At 40.4% G+C, this 21925-nt stretch overlaps 1 protein-coding gene across 4 annotated transcripts; it reads left to right on the top strand.

The window, feature by feature from the left end:
* The first annotated feature begins 47 nt into the window (after nucleotides 1–47).
* Nucleotides 48–15781, top strand: dyrk1aa (dual-specificity tyrosine-(Y)-phosphorylation regulated kinase 1A, a). Of its 4 annotated transcripts, none has more exons than XM_046861338.1 (13): nucleotides 48–135; nucleotides 3585–3697; nucleotides 3795–3864; nucleotides 8063–8259; nucleotides 8683–8802; nucleotides 8963–9151; nucleotides 9309–9456; nucleotides 9913–10199; nucleotides 10415–10561; nucleotides 11428–11568; nucleotides 11664–11967; nucleotides 12526–12647; nucleotides 12899–15781. In XM_046861338.1, exons 3-13 carry the CDS (start codon nucleotides 3855–3857, stop codon nucleotides 13481–13483), a joined length of 2250 nt encoding a protein of 749 aa, XP_046717294.1. In that variant the 5' UTR covers nucleotides 48–135; nucleotides 3585–3697; nucleotides 3795–3854; the 3' UTR covers nucleotides 13484–15781. The 4 variants fall into 4 exon arrangements, with proteins under 4 accessions (XP_046717294.1, XP_046717291.1, XP_046717292.1 ...); XM_046861335.1 differs by lacking the exon at nucleotides 48–135 and adding an exon at nucleotides 1226–1940; XM_046861336.1 differs by lacking the exon at nucleotides 48–135 and adding an exon at nucleotides 1226–1940 and having other exon boundaries at nucleotides 3552–3697.
* Nucleotides 15782–21925: the final 6144 nt, after the last annotated feature.

Here is a 21925-nt window from a genome sequence, read left to right as displayed (position 1 = left end):
CTAGGATTTAAATCAAAGAAAAGAAAAGAATAGAAAAGAAAGATAAAGTAGGCATTACGAAATAAAAAGGAATAAGAAAAGGAATAGAAAAGGCAACGAGGGGAAAATAGAGAGACAAACTAGAACCAAGTGATGGTAATTATGTCCCTTTTCAATAAGTCGACTCTTTGACACCTCTGTGTAACATGATAATAATATTGTATACATATCCCATTATTCCTTATTTTATTTTACGCAAACATTCACTTACAATTTGCACATTTTATTTCCTTTTCTTTCTTTCTGAATGGTCAGATTGCACTGTTTGTCTATGTAGCATCATATAAATGCAATATTGTATTTTGGGTTAGGGTAACCCTAGATCGATCATCCATCCATCCATCCATCCATCCATCTATCTATCTATCTATCTATCTATCTATCTATCTATCTATCTATCTATCTATCTATCTATCTATCTATCTATCTATCAATCAATCAATCATTTATTTGATTCGGAATACCAACACGAACCGACTCTTTTGTCCCCCAAACAGCCCATTCTCATTTTTCCTGTAATATACAGGATCATTGATTTTCTTTTTCTCTGTCTGATCTGTTGTTTGTGATTGTTTTTGTTTTTTTCTTCTTTGCCCAATTATCAATGAAATTGTTCCATTAAATCCTATTCTGCTTTATAAATAGTTAAAACTGAGTAAAATCTATTCAGAAATAATTGACAGGTCTGTTTAGAATAACTAAATCCAGCAAGACTATAAATGTGCGTCCACCAATACAGTAAACATCCCTGCATTTATGTCATTTTGTATGTATATATATATATATATATATATATATATATATATATATATATATATATATATATATATATATATATATATAAAAGAATGCACATTGCGGGTATTTGCACACATCTGAGTTCGTGAGTTCTTTGCAATGACAAAGTTATTTGTATTAAATACCAAAAAGTTCTGCTTTTAATAAATTATTTTATAGTAACATTATTTTGCGGTAATGCTTGCAATTATACATAACGATGTCCTAAAACTGTATAAAATGTTTGCCCTATAACTCTCAGTGGCGCTGACCGTATCCTCCCATTTAGCCACGCCCCTTCGAAATGTAAAATTGATTGGCAGTTTCTACGGCAACTCCAGGAACGTGTCTACGTCATGAGGTCATCCGGGAACTTGGCGGTTTGATTGACAGTCGTCATGGTAACGTTCTTACTCGGCTTCCATTTTGTTCCTTACTTTTTCTTCCGTGAAACAGTTGAGGTCTGGTCGGCGGGGTGGAAATTAATCGACTCGGATGATTATCAATCCGTCTGAATATCGAACGAACGCGCGCTGCGGTTTTTTTTTGTTTTGTTCGGAATGAAGTAAGAGACTGGGGTCGGATTTGAGCGGATGAAGCGGTTGGGCATGTCGGAGGTCCGCCGGGCCGGTCCGCTGCGCAGGTTTGGAACGCGCGCCATTTTGTAAAATTTACACAAAAAAGGAAGAAGTAGCTGGAGGAGGATGAGCTCTCCCCCGAGAGACACGGCTCGCTCGCGGTCGGTTAACATGTCCTTTTCGCCACTTGTGCGTTCCCAATGCGTGTGTTTTGTCACGTTATTAGGCGACGCGCGTCACTGACAAGCCGATGCCTTTTTTTTTTCCCTTTTTTTTTTTTTTTTTTTTCCTCTCGACGAGGGTCAAAATGTAGCTGTGTTGCTGATCGGATAAGTTTTGTGTTGACGGAGAGGCGCTGTTGATTTGGAAAGGAGTTGACACAAAAGTCAGACGACTCAGGGGGGGCTTCATCGAACAATTACTATACCGGATTGTAATAAAGAAGAAGAGGAGCGCGGATTCTCGGCCGGGGATCGCATTTTGAAACGATCATATATATAAATATATATTTTCTCTCGCATCCACAGAAGGACACGTAGCAACAAGGTAAGTTGTGCTGCATGAGTGATGAGGAGCTAAAGGATGTTAGCAGGCTCGGGGTAGCTCACTGATTCCGATACATTGAGAAGAAGCAGGGCTAAGATTTCGCTACCGGGCGGATCAATAAGTCGATCTGGTTGTATTTGGCGGTGTTTGGCCCGAAATTATTTGGAAATGATTCTTAGATTGTTTGTGTATTATATATTTAATGTGGTGTATTTCTGGCGTCCACCTTTATATTAATACATTTGGCTCGGATTGTTCGATATATTGGATTTTTTGCAGGCCGTCGTGTTGGTAACGTTCATTAGCTAGGCTAGCAAGCTCAAAAGAGCCAGCTAATTGGACCGTTTAGCAAGCCGTGCACTTCGCAGGGTTTTTTTTTTGTTTAATTTATCCTCGAGTGAAATGGAGGATAAACCCCCCCAGCAGTTCGACTCCTCACTGAGGTTGAAGTTGTCGCACCGGTCCGCGTTAGCCTTTTGAGCGCGAAGCTTAGCCTGCCTGGCTAAGTCGGCTAGCAAGCGCGCTAGCCGGAGCTAGTCATGCTACCTGTGTGACAGCTTTTTCCCGGACTCGGCGCGCTCGGACATTTCCATCAACAAACACAAACCAGGTCGGTGATCGTTTTCAGACAGTCGTTTTAATGTGATCGCGATCGAGCTGCTGAAGAAATGAATGCCGTAAAGCATGCCAAAGTTGAAGCGAGTTCTGAGTCGGCAGGTTGCAGGCTAGTGGTAACAACCTTGCCCATTCTAAACGCTGTCCGAATCCTGGTGTGTCTTTTTTTTTTTTATTATTATTATTATTATTATTATTATTTTTAAATTGAGTAACTCCTATATCGACATCGCAAGTGTCTGGAACTAGGCTGTGCATGTGCATTCACTAGGAAGGAGCGTGATCAATGTGAGTGATGCTTCTGGTGTCAACGATGTCGCCTGGCGAACTGACCATCAGTGTGCAGCAGGTTGTCCGTTCAAATTGTGCTTTGGCTTCGTTCAAATACATGATGATGATGATGATGATGATGATTTTGATGATGGAGCTTAGTAACTGGAGGTTGAAGTGTCTTCAGGACGTCATGTTGTCCTTGTTGCACTTCATGCCCAGGCTCCTTGTTGGATCCCCAGTGTTTTTGTTTACATCTTTATCAATGCATACGATCAGCGTGGAGGTTTGTGAATGATCACCCTGTGAGTGGATGCATTGCTGATCCTTCATCATGACTTCATATACGCTTTGTGTGCTGGGGAAACACTTTTCCAAGGTGCTGCAATATTGTAGCAGGTGCCCAGAGAAATTGTCTACGGGAAGTGTTGTCCAGCAGTTGCTTAGCCTAAAAAGCCTCGAAATAGGAAATGTGCAGTGGAAGACATGAAATTCCTGCTGGGATATAGGGTTAATGTCTATTGCATAAGGCTGCTGTGTGTTGCATAACACAACTCTTCCCTAAGTAATCCAGGTTTCGTGGTGTAGAAAGTTACACTTGTAGTGCACATGCAAATTGGCATTCTTTCAAATGGTTGTCATTTTATTTATTTTTTTGTTTGTACACATTTAGTTGTAACTAGTTTTAAAGCATTTATTGATACTACTACTATTATATGTTGGCAGGCTTGATAAATGGCCTGGTCATATTTCTTGCAGAGCCTCACCAATGATCGTGCAAGTTGAAGAGAAATCTGAAGATCGACCGTTGAAAGACCCTGCCGAGGCACCAGGGCTTTTCTGCCTTACATACAACTTCAAAGTTGGCTCAGGTAACCTGGATTTATGTGTCCTTTTTTCCTTCTGAACTCTTCTCATGAGTTAAATGGAAATTATGGTAATTAGTAATATTTTCTGTTTCTGTTGTAGTTAAGTGTGGTTTGCAGATGGACTCCTCTGCCAGGATGATATGAGATTTGCCAGAGGACGATGCATACAGGTTAGCCATTCCTTCTAGTCGTTCGTTTCGTGGCGTCTTGGTTGCGAATATTGGGATGGGCCCGTTAGGAGCATCTGTGCATATTTGCCTTGTCTTTTGTTATTAGACACTGAGAAACAGGCAGGAGAAAGAGAGTGCAAGGGCTTTCCAGCCACTCGGATTAAGTTAAGGTCGTGTCTGAAGAGTGGGATCCAGTCCATGTGTGATTGTGATCAGAGTAATCATATCAGGGTCCTGATGGGTTTATAGCGAGTCTAGAAAAGAGCTTTCTTTTGTACGCCCAAAGCCGAGCATGTATTTTGCCAGCCTTTTATTATAAGTGTGTGTTGGTGCTTGGGAGAGTTGTTAGGAACACAGTGCCAGGTTTCTTGTGTTCAGATGAATCTGTGCCACTCTGTGCCTCCACTTGCTGTGGAGGCATTCAGAGATGCAGCCTTAGCCGTGCTGGACTTCCTGAGCTATTTAAAAATCTCCTGGAGACCATCCAGCCTATCAGACCAGAAACGTGTCTTTGATTAGTAAAAGAAGCCCAAATGGTTCCTTATTTGTGATCAGGAGGGGGGTCATTTCGACCAGAAGAGTAAATCAGCTTTGCACGAAGTTCTCTATTTAGGGCAAACACACTCCTCAACTATAAATGTTTAAAAATATAGGCCATGCTCCCTCCTGGCAGCTGCCGCACATTTTCTGCTCCTGTCTCCAGGGTCAGCTATCCCGAGTTCCTTTCTCGGAGAAACTGATTCCGGGTTCCTAACCCGTGAGCTTTTCTGTCAGCAAATACTGTGTTAAACTGTGCTGGGAAATGTGTCAAAGTGCAATGCAATTTCATGCCTGTTACCCGTTTTCCTATTGGTTCGTGTGCCGGCTCTTTGCCCTAGCAACAAAAGTGGGTTATTTGCATACGCTTTCCCGATTGGCTCCCACTCCTGCGCGGCAGCCAATAGCGCTCAGTCTTCCTGGTGGTAGGCTATGCTAATGAGGCACTGTTGCTGGGGGTTGAGAGGCGCCGGTTGCCAGTGAGCTTCTGGTGCATTGTGACTGCCTGGTGAGAGACGGTGATAAATGAGGACTTAATGATCTGCACAATTCCCTTTCACTGCAGACACGTTCAATGTTTCAAAATGCCGCTCTTGACAACGCACGTCAGAGTGTGTGGCTATGTTAAATTGAGCAGGCGAAATCAGATTGCTACAGACCGACAACAGGCAGTCGCCGAAGTTCTGGTTTTGTTTCATTGTTTGCTTTGCGCGATTCCTCGCCGAATCCCCGTGCTCTCGGCTGAAATGCAGGCACACTCGCACAGCTCGTTTTGTGGAGTAGTTTTTTACTAAACGTTATTCAGTATATACATTTTTTTTTCAATAAGACTGAAATACACAATCGAATCTCTTCATTAAACATTACAATAGATCACCTGTGAATGCCAGGTGCCTACAGTAAGTGTGTATGGCCATGCCATCTCATTTTTCGGATACAGCGTGCTTCAATAATGTAATACTGTAGGGATTCTGGAGGGATGGTTTGAGCCATGGGCGTATGTACGTGTGTGTGTTTGTGTATTGGAGAGATGGGAAGTGTAGTTCTGCAACAGCACTGGGAGGATGTGTGTTTGTGTGTTCCAAGTATAGATCCCGTGCTACTGTTGTTGAGCTCTTTGGTTTGGAGAGTGATGAAGAACCAGCTGAGTCACACGCACACACATCCACATCATTCCAGTTGCACTTGTTCTCTCTCTCTCTCTCTCTCTCTCTCTCTCTCTCTCTCTCTCTCTCGTTATACAATGGCACCAGGCAAAAAAGTATTTAACTGAGTGTGTGAGAAGCTACAGTTTATGTTGGTCATATGGACAGTATCTTTAATATTCTGGCCCTGGGGATTACACATTAAATGTTGAAAATTACACATTAAATGTTGGAAATTAACCTTATCAACTAAACGTCTTCTACTGTATTGTTCTTATGCAAGCAATCATTGCATGCAGTTTTTCTATTTACGTTCAGCTGACATGTTTGTAAAAAAATATATACATTTCTATTGTTGCATTATTGTTTAATCATTGAAAGATTATAGAAGAGTAATTCATTTATTGGGCAAGGTTTACATGGTGGGGGTAATGAATTAAAAATAGTATTTAAAAGTCTGAAATGATCTGATTATCTTCCTTTTCCTTACTAAGTAAAGCCTCTGTTTTAAGCCTGTGTTTAATTAAAAAAATCCTGTAGGCCTAATCCTCACCTGTTTCTGTTTGCGAATAAAGACATGCAGTTTAAAGGTATATAATATTAATGATTTTATATTATTAATAATAATAATACTTTGATTATGGTTCATCAGCTGAGAAAAGTTAAGCACAAACACAACCTTGTCTTCCAAACACGTTAGCCTTTATCCTAATATATATGCATATATTTGTTTTATTTTGCAAAAGAACATCAGCCATAGTTTGCTCTCTCTGGTCATTTATGTTTTGACCATTATTTCAATACAGTACTTTACAATAACGTAAGTCAATGTTACATTTTCAGTGGTTGGGAATTTTTTCTAGTAAATTGTTGTGTGCATTCGATGTGGACTAAGATCGCTGATAGAGAAATGTGTAGAAAGATTTTCAGGCCTGATTTATTAGGTCAATCTCAGAAAGCCAAAGTTCATACGGTAGAGATCAGATGATTCATGAACGCTTCATGTTTAAAGCTATGTCTATTCATCTGGATTTATCTGAAAACTGCATTTAAGTTTTTAAAATTAATTCTGTCTACAGTAGTCCAGACATTTTTCACAAATTGCTCAATCACATTAAAATATCTGAAAACGCTTGCATCTATAATCTCTGTGTGGGGTGGAAAAAAAAACTTAGGGCTGCATAATTTCTTTCAGGACTTCTAATAGCATTGACGCTGACAAGTTTTTTTTTTTATTGGGCAAAGATTTGAAACCAACCACTATAAAGGTGTTTATTTTGAGTTAACTGGGTCACGTAATCGACTTGGAATATTTATTGATAAAAGCTTTTTTTTTTTTTTTTGCCACACAAAAATGTTTTATCAGTTTGGAGAGGAGGCCAAACCATAGGAAAATAGTTGCTTTTTCATATTTATCCAGATTAATGTTGACCTAACCTAACTGTTAAGTCCTGTATGCAGGTGACTGGGTAATTTACATTCACATATAATAAATATATTTTTATAGAAATCTTGGTATATACTTGAAGCATCTTTTATAGTAAGACAAAGACTGGTTCTAGGGTGCTGAACATTAGCATTGTATTTAATAGTGATTATCCAATTAATGAACAATTTTAGATATGCATACTGATGAAAGCGAATGATTAATTACACCAACGACACAGTCACGTGTGTGCGTAAATGTATTGTATGTATATTTTATTCTATATATTTTTTTTTTATATATATATAATCCACCACTATCCCAACTCCTTTCATTACATTTTTTGTACAGTTTAATATAAAATGAATTCAAATAAAAAGTGTATTAGATCGGCTTTTGAGGGACTGAAGCAAATGCTTGTATGTATTCTTGTGACAAAAGCATGATCGCACACTTCTGTTTTAGGTCTGCGCTTTTTTTGGATGTGCTGTAACCTGATCTGTAGTTACGGAGGCAGACTAGTCTCGCGAAAGAACACATTAGACCTTCCCGGCATTTGGCACGTAACATGTTCAATTATATTGTGATGTGCCGTGTCTTTGGTCTGTTTCGAGCGATGAGTTAGGAGAGACAATAGCAGCCTTTTACCTACTTATCATTTTACCTCTAGAGGGCACTGAATGGGCTTGATACCTCTTGTTTGGGTCACTACAAACCTTTATTACGTTGGTGTAGCGATCCGGTGTGTGGTTTTCCTGGTTTTGCTGCTGTGATGCAGGTCATGATGGGCTGGATGATAGGCAGTCAAAATGGTAATTAGAGTAGGATGGAATACCAAAGACACGTAGGTGTTTTCAGGACTGTGGTTCAGGTGAGAACCCTGTGTTGGGTTTTACCATGTGGATTTTTATTATTTACTGTGGTATTATGTGTGTGTGTTGTCTCTTTCATATTCTTTTGGTTGGTACTACACTAGTGGTATGTGTATGTGTCAGCATGTTTTAGTAATGTAATACTGTTGCTGGGATTTATTGTACTTATGTGACCTCTTGGATCCATTGTGCTGATTGTGTAATGTATATACTTATAGGAGGAGAGACCTCAGCATGCAAACCCTCGTCTGTCCGGCTTGCTCCCTCGTTTTCGTTCAATGCGGCAGATGTGCAGATGGCTGCGCAGACGCCCCATTCTCACCCGCCATTCAGTGACGTCCACCAGGCAAGCGCTGAGGCGCCGGCCCCCGTGCTGCCCTACGGCCCACAGGCCCCGCAGCTCAACACCACCCAGGTACCTAGACACACCACTTACATGAGGCCTCTACCACTCTAATGTTCTTTCACCCATTATGCACGATTCGACTGTAATGTATTTATGTACGGCTTAATATGATCCACGTTTACTGCGCTCAGGCCAGGTTTCTGATTCTGCACACACCCTGTGATGTAGAGCGACTCTCATGTACAGTTGATCCATTCTCCAAACATTACTTATCCATCTAGTGATTCTGGGGTTTTCTCCTTTCTAAATAATTATAAGTAACATTATTAGTTTTTCCATTTCACATTCCTGCATGACAGATGCTTCTCATGTTATAAAATGTAATGATAATGGTGAATAAGTTGTACAATTTTCAAATGAGCTTTGGCAAATCTTCGAACGCAAACAATACGTGTGTGTGTGTTTTTTTTTTGTGTGCATGTGTTTGATCAGGTGACTGCTGATGTGGTGATGTTACAAAGGCGAATACCCCAGTGCTTTCGGGATCCAGCCACAGCCCCCTTAAGAAAGCTCTCCATTGAACTGATCAAAACTTACAAACACATCAATGAGGTAAGAGCACCGCTCCAACACTACTCGCACGACTCTGAAAGGCTTATATTAAAACTGATGTTGTGTGGGTTGGTTTATTTTCGTTTTTCTTATACTGAATTGTAATTGTCTAGACATTACTTTCCAGTTAGAGGCTTATATCCATGTTTCCTGCCTTTAGGTTTACTATGCAAAAAAGAAGCGGCGGCACCAACAGGGCCAAGGGGAAGACTCTAGTAATAAGAAGGAGAGGAAAATCTACAACGATGGCTATGACGATGACAACTTCGACTACATTGTTAAAAATGGCGAGAAATGGTTGGATCGCTATGAAATTGATTCATTAATAGGCAAAGGCTCCTTTGGACAGGTTAGTCTGTCTTCTGCACATTGTTTCTAAATCATTGCAGTCTATTGTTATGGAAAAGTGAGAATTGTAAACATTGCTCAACAGTTTAGGATAGAATTTTTGCATTGTCATAAACTGAAGTTCATTGACTTTGGTGTTTGTCTTCCTCTGCTGGCAGGTTGTGAAGGCCTACGACCGCTTGGAGCAGGAGTGGGTTGCCATTAAGATCATAAAGAATAAAAAGGCTTTTCTGAACCAAGCACAGATCGAAGTACGGCTCCTGGAGCTCATGAACAAGCATGACACAGAGATGAAGTACTATATCGGTAATGAGTGCTATTATTGAGAGTTTTATATTAAGCATTCTGAGAATAAGTCTTGGGTGAGGACCTGTGAATGACTACAGTATTAGACACTAAGCATTTCCATGGGTGATGGTGCCATCTAGTGTTTCTGGTAAAATGTGTCCTAGTGCACAAGGTGGAAGCTGTAGCTTAGTGGTTAAGATGTTGGACTCTGACCAGAAGGTCGTGAGTTTTAATCCCAGCACGACCAAGCTGCTACTGCTGGGCCCTTGAGCAAAGCTTTAAACCCTCAACTGCTCAATTATATAAATTATATACTTTGCCATAAATGTAATGTATAATATATTTTTTTTTAACCAACAGTTTGTTAGAACGTGGTCTTAATTAGAATTTAAACAGTTTGATGTTTGGATGTACTTTGCGATATATTTAAGCTCATGACATTGACTGTCCTCTGTCATTGATCCATGTTCTTAGTTCACCTAAAGCGGCACTTCATGTTTCGAAACCATCTCTGTCTGGTGTTTGAGATGCTGTCCTACAACTTGTACGACCTGCTCCGTAACACAAATTTCCGCGGGGTATCGCTGAACCTGACGCGGAAGTTTGCGCAGCAGCTGTGCACGGCGCTACTCTTCTTGGCCACGCCTGAGCTCAGCATCATCCACTGTGACCTCAAGCCTGAGAACATCCTGCTTTGCAACCCCAAGCGATCAGCCATCAAGATCGTCGACTTTGGCAGCTCCTGCCAACTGGGACAACGGGTGCGTGGACAGCACCGGATAGTCGCTGGCTATTTTATTCAAATGTTTGTTTAAAATTTGTTTCAGTTTGCATTTAGCTTATGCTGACATGCTTAGTAATCATCACAATTATAGGGTTAAGCTTTAGTAGATTAAGATAATCTGAGGAAGTAAATGAGGAAAGGGTTGTTCTGAGTTAAACATGCATTTTTTTTCCACCTCTTCTGTATTCTCAGATATACCAGTATATTCAGAGCCGCTTCTACCGCTCCCCTGAGGTGCTGCTGGGCATGCCGTATGACCTGGCTATAGATATGTGGTCATTGGGCTGCATTCTGGTAGAGATGCACACCGGAGAGCCTCTGTTTAGTGGAGCCAATGAGGTACGTGTCATGCAAACGTTATCTGTAGATAATGCAGAAGAAAAAATAGTCGTAATGTCATGTTAACCCTTTTTTTTTTTTTTTTTTTTTTTTGTTTTTTTTTCCATGTAGTATTTTTTAAATTTGTTTAAAACCATTGTTTATTGAATTTAGTGTGCTTATGAGGTGTCAAGTAAACAGAAATTATGAAATTTTAATTTTTTTTTGTTGTCCTGAGCAAAGCACAGCAAACACATGTACTTTGTGTTTGCTTATAATATGAACGGTTGTTTAGATCTGCAAAAGCTACACATTGTTAAAAGGCGGAGGAGAATGTCTTTCAGCAGCTGCTTTTATAAAATTTGATCCAACTCATTAAAACTTAAACCATACAAAATGTAAAATAATTTATCAGGTGTTTCTGTGGGATCTTAAAAAGTCTCAAATTAAATATTTTAGGCCTTAAGAAGTTTTGGATAATTTTCAGATCCATGTAATTCATGTAACACTACCTTTAATTCTCATTGAAATGCTCCCTTTAGCCCTTAAAAAAAAAAAAAAAACTGGTCATACTACATTATACATCTAGTTAGTTTCCATGGTTTACTAGTTCTTTCTTTCGCTAGTCCTTACCGCTCCTTTAGTCCGGCTCCGCCATCCACTGGCGAACCACTGCCACACCAATAAATAACTGCACGGGGAAATGATTGTTCATGGAATCAAATACATACTGCAGGTGGAGTGCTTTAGGCATTGGGAGATTTATTTATTATTCATTTATTAGTAAGGAATGTGATTTGTAATAGTGAAGGAATAGAAAGTGGTTTTAGATGTGGTAGTTGTCATTTATTCTTATGTATTCTTTCTGTGTGAATTTTCTTTGGCAGGTGGACCAAATGAATAAAATAGTGGAAGTTTTGGGGGTCCCTCCCAGTCATATACTGGACCAGGCGCCAAAAGCAAGGAAGTTCTTTGAGAAGACGTCTGATAGCACGTGGTGTGCGAAGAAGACCAAAGACGGGAAAAGGGTGTGCTTTTCGTTCCGTTTGAAGAAAAAAAGGTGTGTACCAACCATAATGTTTGAATAATGCTAATCATTCATTTCAACCTTTTTTTTTTTTAGTATAAGCCGGCAGGCTCGCGTAAACTGCACAACATTCTGGGTGTGGAAGCTGGAGGGCCAGGCGGCCGTAGAGCGGGAGAGTCGGGCCATGCCGTTGCTGACTATCTGAAATTTAAGGACCTGATCTTGCGGATGCTGGACTATGACCCGAAAGGCCGCATCCAACCATACTATGCGTTGCAGCACAGCTTCTTCAAGAAGACCGCTGACGAGGGCACCAACACCAGCAGCAGTGTGTCCACGAGCCCAGCACTGGAGCAGTCTCAGTCCTCTGGGACCACGTCCAGCACCTCCTCCAGCTCAGGTACCAGCTTTAGACTTTATACATACACATGATTAGGCTTTTACTGGGACAGTAACAAGTCGCATTCTTTAGAATGTGTATAAATGTGACCCTGCACTGTAACCAGGAAGTTCCAAGGATGAAAATCCCATTTGACTAGAAGTGACTGTATACCATTCTGTACTGTCATGGTCTCATGCCTTTACTGCTTTTCTAAATCTTCTGTTTGGTTTCCCAGTGCAACACTGTTGCTCTTTGCTGTCATTGTGTGTGACATCTCTTGCACTTGACACACTCAGTGTGTATCTTACTCCTTTAACACAGACTCTGACGTTAACAATCATTTTGTCACTTCAGTGTATTCGAAGACTTCAGCGAGTCAAAACTAGTAAGGATGTTTTATGTAGCTTTCAAAGCATGCAGCAGGATCCACATGTCACTGACTGTCTGTAGTGCCTTGTCAGTCTCAGGGTTTTTTAGAGCTGAAGGCCAAATTCCGCAGTTTTATTTGTGTCTATTATCTGCATTCAAATTTGTAAGCAGGTTAAGCTAAACAATGTGTTTTGGACTGATTTACAGGAGGTTCTTCTGGAACAAGCACCAGTGGGCGTGCCCGCTCTGATCCCACCCATCAGCATCGGCTTAGTGGAGGCCATTTCAGTGCTGCGGTAGGGATGGACTGCCACAACCTCTGCCCTCAGGTACAAACGCACACTCAGCCTGTGTCTGGTGTTTCAGTTGGAAAGATGCTGTTCCACTTTGTAGAGTTGCAATGATGAAGCCTTTTGAAATGTAACCAGAAAAGTCTTTAAAGTCTTTTAAAAAATGGATGCAAGCATGCATGATTGATTGATTATCATGTGAGGATGAAGGCTTCTGTTTGCATGCTTTTAGATTGCTATCAGTTTTTTTCTTGTTACTCCAATTTAATAAAATTTGCTGTTTGTCTCAGGCAAGGCAGGCGTTTGGACCCTCCCTGGGTTGGGTCGGTGGAGATGGACTCCAGCAGGCAGCCGGAGAGACTCATCCAGTTCAAGAGACCACGTTCCATTTGCCTCCCCACCAACCCAAACCCCTCCACCCTCACAGCTCTCATCACCATCACCACCATCCCCATGCGCATCACAGCCAGCATGGGCAAGGCCCAGCACGCCCACGCCCTCGCATGTACTCTCCATCACACAGCGGCGCCTCCACGCAGGACTCCATGGAGGTATCGCATGGCCACCTGTCCATGACCTCGCTGTCTTCCTCGGCCTCGTCCTCATCTACGTCCTCGTCATCTACGGGCAACCACCATCATCACCACCCCCACCAGGCCTATCAGAGTCGCCCGCTGCCACTGGGCATAGGCTATGGGCATGCCTTTTCCAACCCACACCAGGAAACGGGCACGGCCGGACACGCTGCATACCCACTCTCTACGAACTCGGGCTTCATAGCCGAAACTCATATGGGCCTGCGCCAGGGCCTGGACCGTGAGGACTCGCCCATGGCTGGTGTATGCGTGCAGCAGAGCTCGGTGGCCAGCTCCTGACTACGCTGAGAGGACCGATTTTTTTCCCTCCTCTGTGTGTGGGTTAAAAAAAAAAAAAAAAGCTGGTGTTTTTTTTTTTTTTTCCCGAAAAAGTGCATAGAGATTAAAAAGCTGCTGTAAAAGAGAAAGGAGATGATGACTGACGCCACATGCGTGCTCAAAACTCCTCTCTGCTCACTTGCTGGAGGCCTCTGTTTCAGTCAGTTACCGGTTTTTGGCTTGGAACGTTTTTCAACTGAATTTTCATTTTATTATTAAAAGAAATCATACATTTATTCCTTTTCACTCAGCTCTTTTAAATTGAGTATTAACATATGCACCTTCCTGGCAACCATGAAATTAGGTTTCCATTCAAGGTCTGGGAGAAGGTCCAGTGGTCTTGGAGATGGGCGTTTCTCTGCCTGTAGTCACCAGAAATGCAATGTGTTTTTAAAAAAAAACAAAACAAAAAAAACTTCACTAACGGTTACTCTGTCAACTGCCATTTTTTATTTACCTTTTTTTTCCCTTTTCTTCAGCAGGCTTGTTTGTTGGATGTCTCTCCCCCACCCCACCCTTCATGTGTAATTCTCTGATTTTGAGTTTAGCAGAGCAGCAGCACTAGAGAGAGCAGGCATGCCGTGTAGAGGGCACAGTCTTGTGGGTATCTCCTATAAAAAGCAGAGTGTGAGGTGTTGATCCCTTAGAGGGTGTGGTTTTTGCAGCTCGCTCCCAGGACATGGGTATCCCAGAGCAACAGTGTTTGCTGGTGTTTATGTATGACGAGCTCTAGAGTGGGCAGTGGAGTGGGCAGGAGCCTGGTACTGGGCAGCAGTGGACAGCACGTTTGAAAAATGGCCTTATCACGCACTGAATGAAGAAAAGCTGGACATTTACCCTTAAACTGGGGGGAAAATAGCTTTCCTGTATTTTTTAAAATCTGGAATACACAAGTCTTTACACATGAAAAATAGGAAACAGAGTGTATGAGTGGTTATTCGAGGCCTTCCTTATCTAGAAATCTACTATTTGGGAGTCTTTTTTTTTTTTCCTTTTTTTTTTTTTTCCCTGTTTTTGCTGGCCTTGTGAATTCACAGAATAGTCTTGCAAGTTGAATGGAAACAGCTACTACCGAGTCCCTTACTGCTTATTTTTATTTTTGTTCTCCCTCGCTTTCCCTTCTTTGCTTCATTTTAATTTTGTTGTTTTTCAGCATGTAATTTACATTCGAGCCTCTGCACATTTTTTTTTTTCCTTTTTTCTTCACTCTGGAAATCTTAACATGCAGACGTTTATGTGACTGCTTTTTTTTTTTTTGCCTCACAATTATGCTGTGAATTTTAGGAGAGTTTATTTTCCCTTTTGATAATTTATTGTACCAAAGCAGTTTTTTTTTATAGCACATAGATGTCTGTAACCAATAATGTAGCAGTTGTGCACTTTGAAACAAGGTGTATCAGATTTTTTTTAAATGTCAGTAAAATGGCTGTATCTATTGCTTTATTGAAACTGGAACTGTTGTTAATGCGGCATATTTACTGAGAGCTGGATCCCGAACAGTGTCCCCTTTTTTTTTTTTTTTTTCTTCCCATATTTGAATCGGGGGAAAAACAGCTGAATCACAACTTTTCTGTTGTAGATTTTAGTTTTGCTTCATTCTGTGAGGTGGAGGGAGGGTCGATGCCCGTGCCATTGCCTGCTCTGCGGGTTCCAGAGCTCCAGGGTGGCCACTGAACAACTTGACGTGAGGACAAGAAGCGGTGCGCTGCATAATCCAGTTTAGACTCCAATTTCTGAGGTGCCCCGTTATCTGGGTTCCACTGCCTTAAGTGTACAGCAGCGTGCTTTCATAAACAAACTGTGCAGAAAGTGCACCAAACAAAATGTGCAGCCCCTGCCAGCTCAGCAAGCATTGTGCGAGTTCACATCCAACCTTCACGAGCTCCGATAAGATTTCCAGATTGGCTCTTGGTAGCTCAGGAGCTGGGTTCGACGTGTGAGCACAGCCTGGTCTACTAAAGTCGTTTCTCTGTATTTTTTATTTTTATTTTTTCTTTCGCTAAAAGTACCTTCATACCCCGTCCTGCTTTCATGCTACATCTCTTGCTTTCACCACATGAGTTTGATTGATGCCTATAAATACAAGGTAAATGGTCCTATAGGGTTCTTGTTCTTGGCCAGCAGCAAAGGACAGCTAAAGGGAGGAGTCCATGGAAAAACCCAGGCTTCAGGTGTTTACTTTGTGACCCCATTTTAATAGCTGAAATAGAATTTATGTACATATTTATATTTTTTTAAATAAAGGAAGTTTAGAACTCACTACTTTTTTCCTAATGGTATTTTGAGTACATTTAAGTCAGCTTGGTGACCATGCAGTGGAACTCTGTGGTAGTCAAATGGGTATCAGTGCTTCCAGCCCAAAGTAGACAATGCTAGTACAAATGCAAAACTCTAGGGTTTCAATCGAACAGGAGAGTAGATCTTCATACCTTAAATATAATAGACAGGGTATATAGTGTGTGGATGTGTGTCTACAAATCCGAATGACAGCAGTGTTTTCATATATTCGTATACATAAGAGATTATGTATGCCTAGTACAGGAGATATTTTTGTTGTGTTAATTTGGCACATGCTTCAATAAAAATGGGTCCGTATAAAAACTGAATGTAGGCTATTGCTGGAGGTGCATGTAGCAAAGTGCACAGCGGTCTTTTTCGACAGTCCGAACCGCGCATCCTCGATAAACAATGGCTCTTCGCTCCGAATCCCATAACTGCGACTACCCCAGGATGAGCGCAAAACCCCACTGCGGCTTTCCCCTCCTTGCCCCGATCCCTGTCCCCCAGGCCTCCACGCCCACTTCAGAGTCTCCACTCCTCCTCCCTTTGGTTCCAGGACATCTGGTGTGCACTGCAGAGCTGAACAGCATGACAGAAGGATAAGTACCTTTTATCCACAGATTGTACGATCAGGACTTTCTGTGTAAAGTAAAATGTTACTGAGAGGCAAAAATGGACAAACCCTTTGTACTATATTCAAGCGGTCTTATGTATGACATAAAAAAGTTGCTTAACTTTTGCTTGTCTCTTCTTTTTGTATCGTGTCTAAATTCTAGACGCGGATTAACATTGTTCTTGTAGGGCACTTTATAGCGCCATTGGTAAGCAAGGAGAGAGAGGACCTTTCTGTTGAACCCTGGAGGCCTGTGAAGTTGTCAAATGGATGTAAAATTGATGGCTGATTTTATAATCACATGATATACTGGTCAACAAAATTGTAAATCTTTCTGGAAATTCCACTTCATCTGAAGGGTCGTTAGATTGTTTTTAAAGTAGGATTTTTATCTGGCCCTAACAGCAGCTGTATAAAGCTGGTGCATTAGACATAAAAGTGGATGCATGCTCAGTCCAGAAGTTCCTCTACATCTTATTCACCGCATGAGCTAAGCATCAAACCTTCCATAAGGTGACAAGTGTATTTGGGGGAAAATGTACAGGCCTTGAGCGCTAAACTTGAGAAACGCAAGTCATAACCTATTCTCTTATTTGGCTTCCCTTTAAAAAATGAAAACATTCAGAAAGTTTATACCAATCTGAGCACTTCAAAAGAGAATTCTGTTTGCTCCTGAGTCTTCTGTTGGCTTGACTCTTCTCAAGTGGGTCACTAACAGAAAATGGGGCTGCTAAAGAGAAGGAAAATCGCTAAACAAGGCAAAGAGGACTCCTCCAAGAAGAATGGTGAGGGGAAGTTGTTAAGCTATATTAAATAAATAAAACCATGCAAGATGCCTGTTCATTAAGACAATGCTTCCAAGTTGTTGTAGATGACTTTCATAAGGATGAGCTCTCCAAGTGTAGAGTAGGCCTAGACATTAGTTTAATGAAGGACAGGTGGTAGAGATGCACACACACTACCACCTAAAGTGCAATTTTCAATTTCCATTTTGTTGGGAAATTCCTCAACATCTGGAAATGAAGAAGAAGAAAACTGGACTTGAGTAATGGCAATAATGTAATACTGTCTGCACACCATGTTTGGAGTATTTACCGATATCACTGTAAAAAAAAAATCGCCACTTCATTCATTTCAATTCACTTTTATTTCTTTAGTGCTTCTAACAATGGACATTGTGCCAAAGCAGCTTTACAGAGAAAAACAGGTCAAATGTAAATCTTAAATCTTTGTGCATATAAGCTAGTAGTGACAGTAGCAAGGGAAAACATTACTGAGATGTTCAGAAGAAGAATCCTCAAAAGGGAACTCATTTAGGTGGCACTGAATGTCCATTCGTTATAGTTTTATTAAGTGTGCTGTTCATTTATGGGTCCTTAAATACAGACAATACAATATTTAAATACATGCAAATTGCATTTCAAAGCCATTGTAGCAGACTGTTTTTATTAAATTAGAATCCAAATCCATACTAATAGTTCTTGAGTTGGTCACTAACTTCATGAACCTTTAGGATGTTCATGTGAAACCATAATCAGCTTCACAGAGGATGGGGTCTACAATTGAAAAGAACTCCTTCCAGGGCTAGGACGTCAGGATGGATCAACATCATTCATTAGACACTACACACTTTCTTTTATTCAATCTGACCACAACACCAGGCTGAATTTTCCCTACCAGCACCTAATGGAAGAACCAATCTTGTATTTTACGTTTTAGGTACTCAACATGATCGTGAAAACAAAAAACAGAACAGGTTTCATACATTTATCTACATTATATAATATTGTTATACACTGAATACTTGAGGAATAGTGTCCCAATTAACCACTAGATGGCGCACTTGTCCCGTGCCTCACACCTCTTCCAGGCCCCGCTGCTCTCATTTTGTCTGTATGCAATGCTGATTTTATTTTTTAATAGCAACACATGACCGTAGCTGTTATGTGCATATTTATTTTTATGCATTTGGTCATCTGACTGAATGCAACTGTTTAAATGACCTCGACTCACTGTAAGCACTTGTCAGGGTCTCAGTGTGTGTTCAGCCAAAATACACAATAATCTCTGTTTCAATGTTAAATGTGTTTAACGGTAATTACCTCACACATTGTATGTGTCGTCTAGCCAATGCAAGATGAAGCAAGTTGCTGGTTTTCAAAGAATTTTGAAAAGCCGCACCGTTTTTCTTTTTTAATAACCCGATGATCAAAAGAGTTTATGCAGATTTATGCAGGCCCACGTGCACATAATGATATTGTTCTCTGCTTTTGGTCAGTGGCACTGGTCACAACATGTGTTGCTGCAGATGCTGCCTTCAGAAGTCTTAAACAGGTTCGAATTCCCAGCCAACTTTCTAGAACATTCTTGGGATTCTAGAAAGATTCACTAGATATGGTTTTTATATAGTATTTTGATTGATATGTGTAGACTATTTCATGTATTTATATCACATTCAGCTTTCACATATATTATCTCTATATTTAGTAATCAACACTGCATACATTAAGGCCTAAATCCTCAGAGACAAAGCCATTGTTAGGATAGGAAGACTATTCCACAGGGCCTATATAATAAGAGGATTTAATTATAGAGCTGGATTCTATAGTTCATTGGCAGAGCGGGTGAATATATATATATATATATATATATATATATATATATATATATATATATATATATATATATATATATATATATATGGGTTATTGATTCAATTTCGGTTGCACTATTATGGTTTCATTGACTCACCTTCGTATTAAAATTTCCTGAAGCCTTAGGGTTCTACGGACATTATTGGGTTCTTAGATTCCTAAAAAAGTTCTGCCTGGAGCCCTGTTTGAAAAAGAAACCCTTGGTTCCACACAGTTATAACCCAAATACACACAAAAGCACAATATGAGGCTGTTTCTAAAAATACCAGTTGCATCTGGATCAAAATAGCTTCCAATAAGTGCTATTTCGAAGCACAGAATTGTGAGAAGTGGTTTAGTAAAGGCTAATATGACTATAAAGAAAACTGGTTAGTGCTAATTCACTGTTAAGGATTGAAGGTTTTAGTGCAATCTCTGTAGAAATATTCTTCGAAGCACCTCATACGGACGATGTAGCTGCATAATTAAGCAGTTCCTTCTAATTACTGTGCGAGAGTATCCCAAGTCTCTGCCCCAGGCCTAATTAAAATCAGCTCTCTGCTGGTAAAGCGTCCGAGTGCTAATGAATGGAGATATTAGCACTGTAGTGCAGTGCGTCTTTAGATGGGTACAGGAACCCTCTCTCAACACTCTCTGCTCTGCTGGTGGAGTGGAGGATTACAGCTGTCGAAACGCTGAAAATCAGACTGGCCTTCTATCATACAATGTTAGCATCCAATTTTTTTGGCTTTCTGTATATTATTGTCTCTTGCCATGGCATTACATCATATATTTCTGATTTGTCTTTTGTTTGGCACCGTATTGAATCACATTAAAAGGATCCTTGAAGAACCATATCCAAAGAACCCGATTTGTTTAAGCTTTGCTGAAATTCATATTTTTGATTCGGAGTGGTCAGATTGATTGCTTTTCTAAAACAGCATGTTGTCCTTAAATAGATACAATGTTGACAATGAGGCAACATGCTGTTACAGGAAAATAAACCACTTCTAGTGATAAAAGCATCAACACCAGCGTACAGGACGAATGACGTGCCATTTAGTGCATTTAATGCATTTCCATTTAGAATAAAAGCATTTAAACTGTTCAAAGGAGCATAAAAACTGGATTCTATTGTTGTGCAGCCATGTGAACGCTCAATGGGAAAAATTGAGTTGGACAGATTGGTAAGTTTGACCTTACATACACATTAGTACAATAACGTTTTTCAGACTGTGCAAATCCCATGCATTGCAGCTGGGTTATTCATTTATCATAGACATCTTGAAATAAAGACAGTATACTATTATCTTTAGCAAACACAAAAGGAATATTAAGATATGGTTTATTTCATGAGTATTTATAGAAATCAACAACAATAAAATCATGGTGAAATACCTCTAGAAACACTAAAGATGACAATTGTACCATATTATGGCTTCTTAGTTAAAATTTAAAAAAATCAATATCTAAAAGAAACGAAAGGAAAGGAGCAACTAAAGTAAAACATGTTCAGTGTTCCTGACAGTAATTCTCCCTTAGAAAACCGTGTTACAGGGGAGTCAACGTTGTGCAGATGAGCAGAGGAGCCAGAAGATAAAACCTCAGCCATGGGGTGTGTGTATGTGTGTGTGTGTGTGTGTGTGTGTGTGTGTGTGTGTGTGTGTGTGTGTATGTGCGTAAGAGCGGTCTTTCCCCTCTGGATGGCTTGCTTAAATGGAGAGGGGTCCCCTAGTCTGTCAAGGAGCACGATTAAAGGGCACTTCAGCAAATATAATGTACACTTAAGGTGGTGTACATTGCCTTTCTGATTCTAAAAATACTAACAGCTTTACAACTTGTCTTTTCAAACAGGTCAAAACGCTTTCTCTCGTTCACTATGTTTGGCATGCTATTCCTCTGTACATATAATCCAAGCTGCAGGTTATATTTAATATTACACCAGACAATTTGCAAATACACTTCTTTATGCCACTGCTTTTCAACGCACCTTTTAAAAGTTTAATAGTTAACAAAACTTTTCTTGAAGAAGTTGGAAATCAATAGTAAAGTCCTGGAGGAGTGATGGCTGTCTTTGCTAGACTTGAGTTACATTTTGTTCAGTGGGAAAAAAACCCCAATAAAGCCATTCAGATGCAACCCATTTCATCTTTTTCAACCATTTTCATCTGAACTTCTGTTAAAAAGAGAAAAAGAACGGCTTCCATTTCATTCTCAAATTGCTTCAGTGATACAGGGCTTGGTCTCTTTGGTTGCTCATGTTCAAAAAAATCTTTGTTTAAAAAAAAAAAAAAAAAAAAAGTATGTTTTGTCAGTGCTGGGGGTAAATGCCCAAATCTCCGAAATGTACAGCAAAGAACTGTTTTGCGAAGCAGTACTGAAATATTACACATTGGAAATATACTATTTTTTGAGAGGAAGTTTACCTGAGGGGCCTGAAGGGGAAAATGTTTTCGTTTATGACTGCTAGATGATCAAATGACAATTAAAATAGGAAATGTTTCTCAGTCTTCAGGGAGAACATGTGCAAACAGCACACCATGAGTCAACTGGGAGCTACACACACACACAGCACCTGAGGCTACCTGAGGCACACTCGCACACGCACGCACATACATGCCTTCTGTTTAAAGGTGTGAAGTACTTAGTGTCTGTAGAAAGTAACAGAAATCTAAAGGGGGCTTAGAGGTGAACATTGAGGTTTAGTGGGATATTAGAGCAGACATGCACCGTCAGAGCCAAACACGTCTTCCAATGGAAATCATTTGCACGCTCCAGGCTAAAGCTTTTTGCATCCAGTGAAAGATCATTTGCGCCTCACCTACGACTACTTACAATCGTTTATATATACACATCATACAGAGTAAATTAACTACA

This window comes from Silurus meridionalis, chromosome 11, assembly GCF_014805685.1.
Source record: "Silurus meridionalis isolate SWU-2019-XX chromosome 11, ASM1480568v1, whole genome shotgun sequence".
Lineage (NCBI taxonomy): Eukaryota > Metazoa > Chordata > Actinopteri > Siluriformes > Siluridae > Silurus > Silurus meridionalis.
This window is presented reverse-complemented; position numbering and strand designations above follow the sequence as displayed.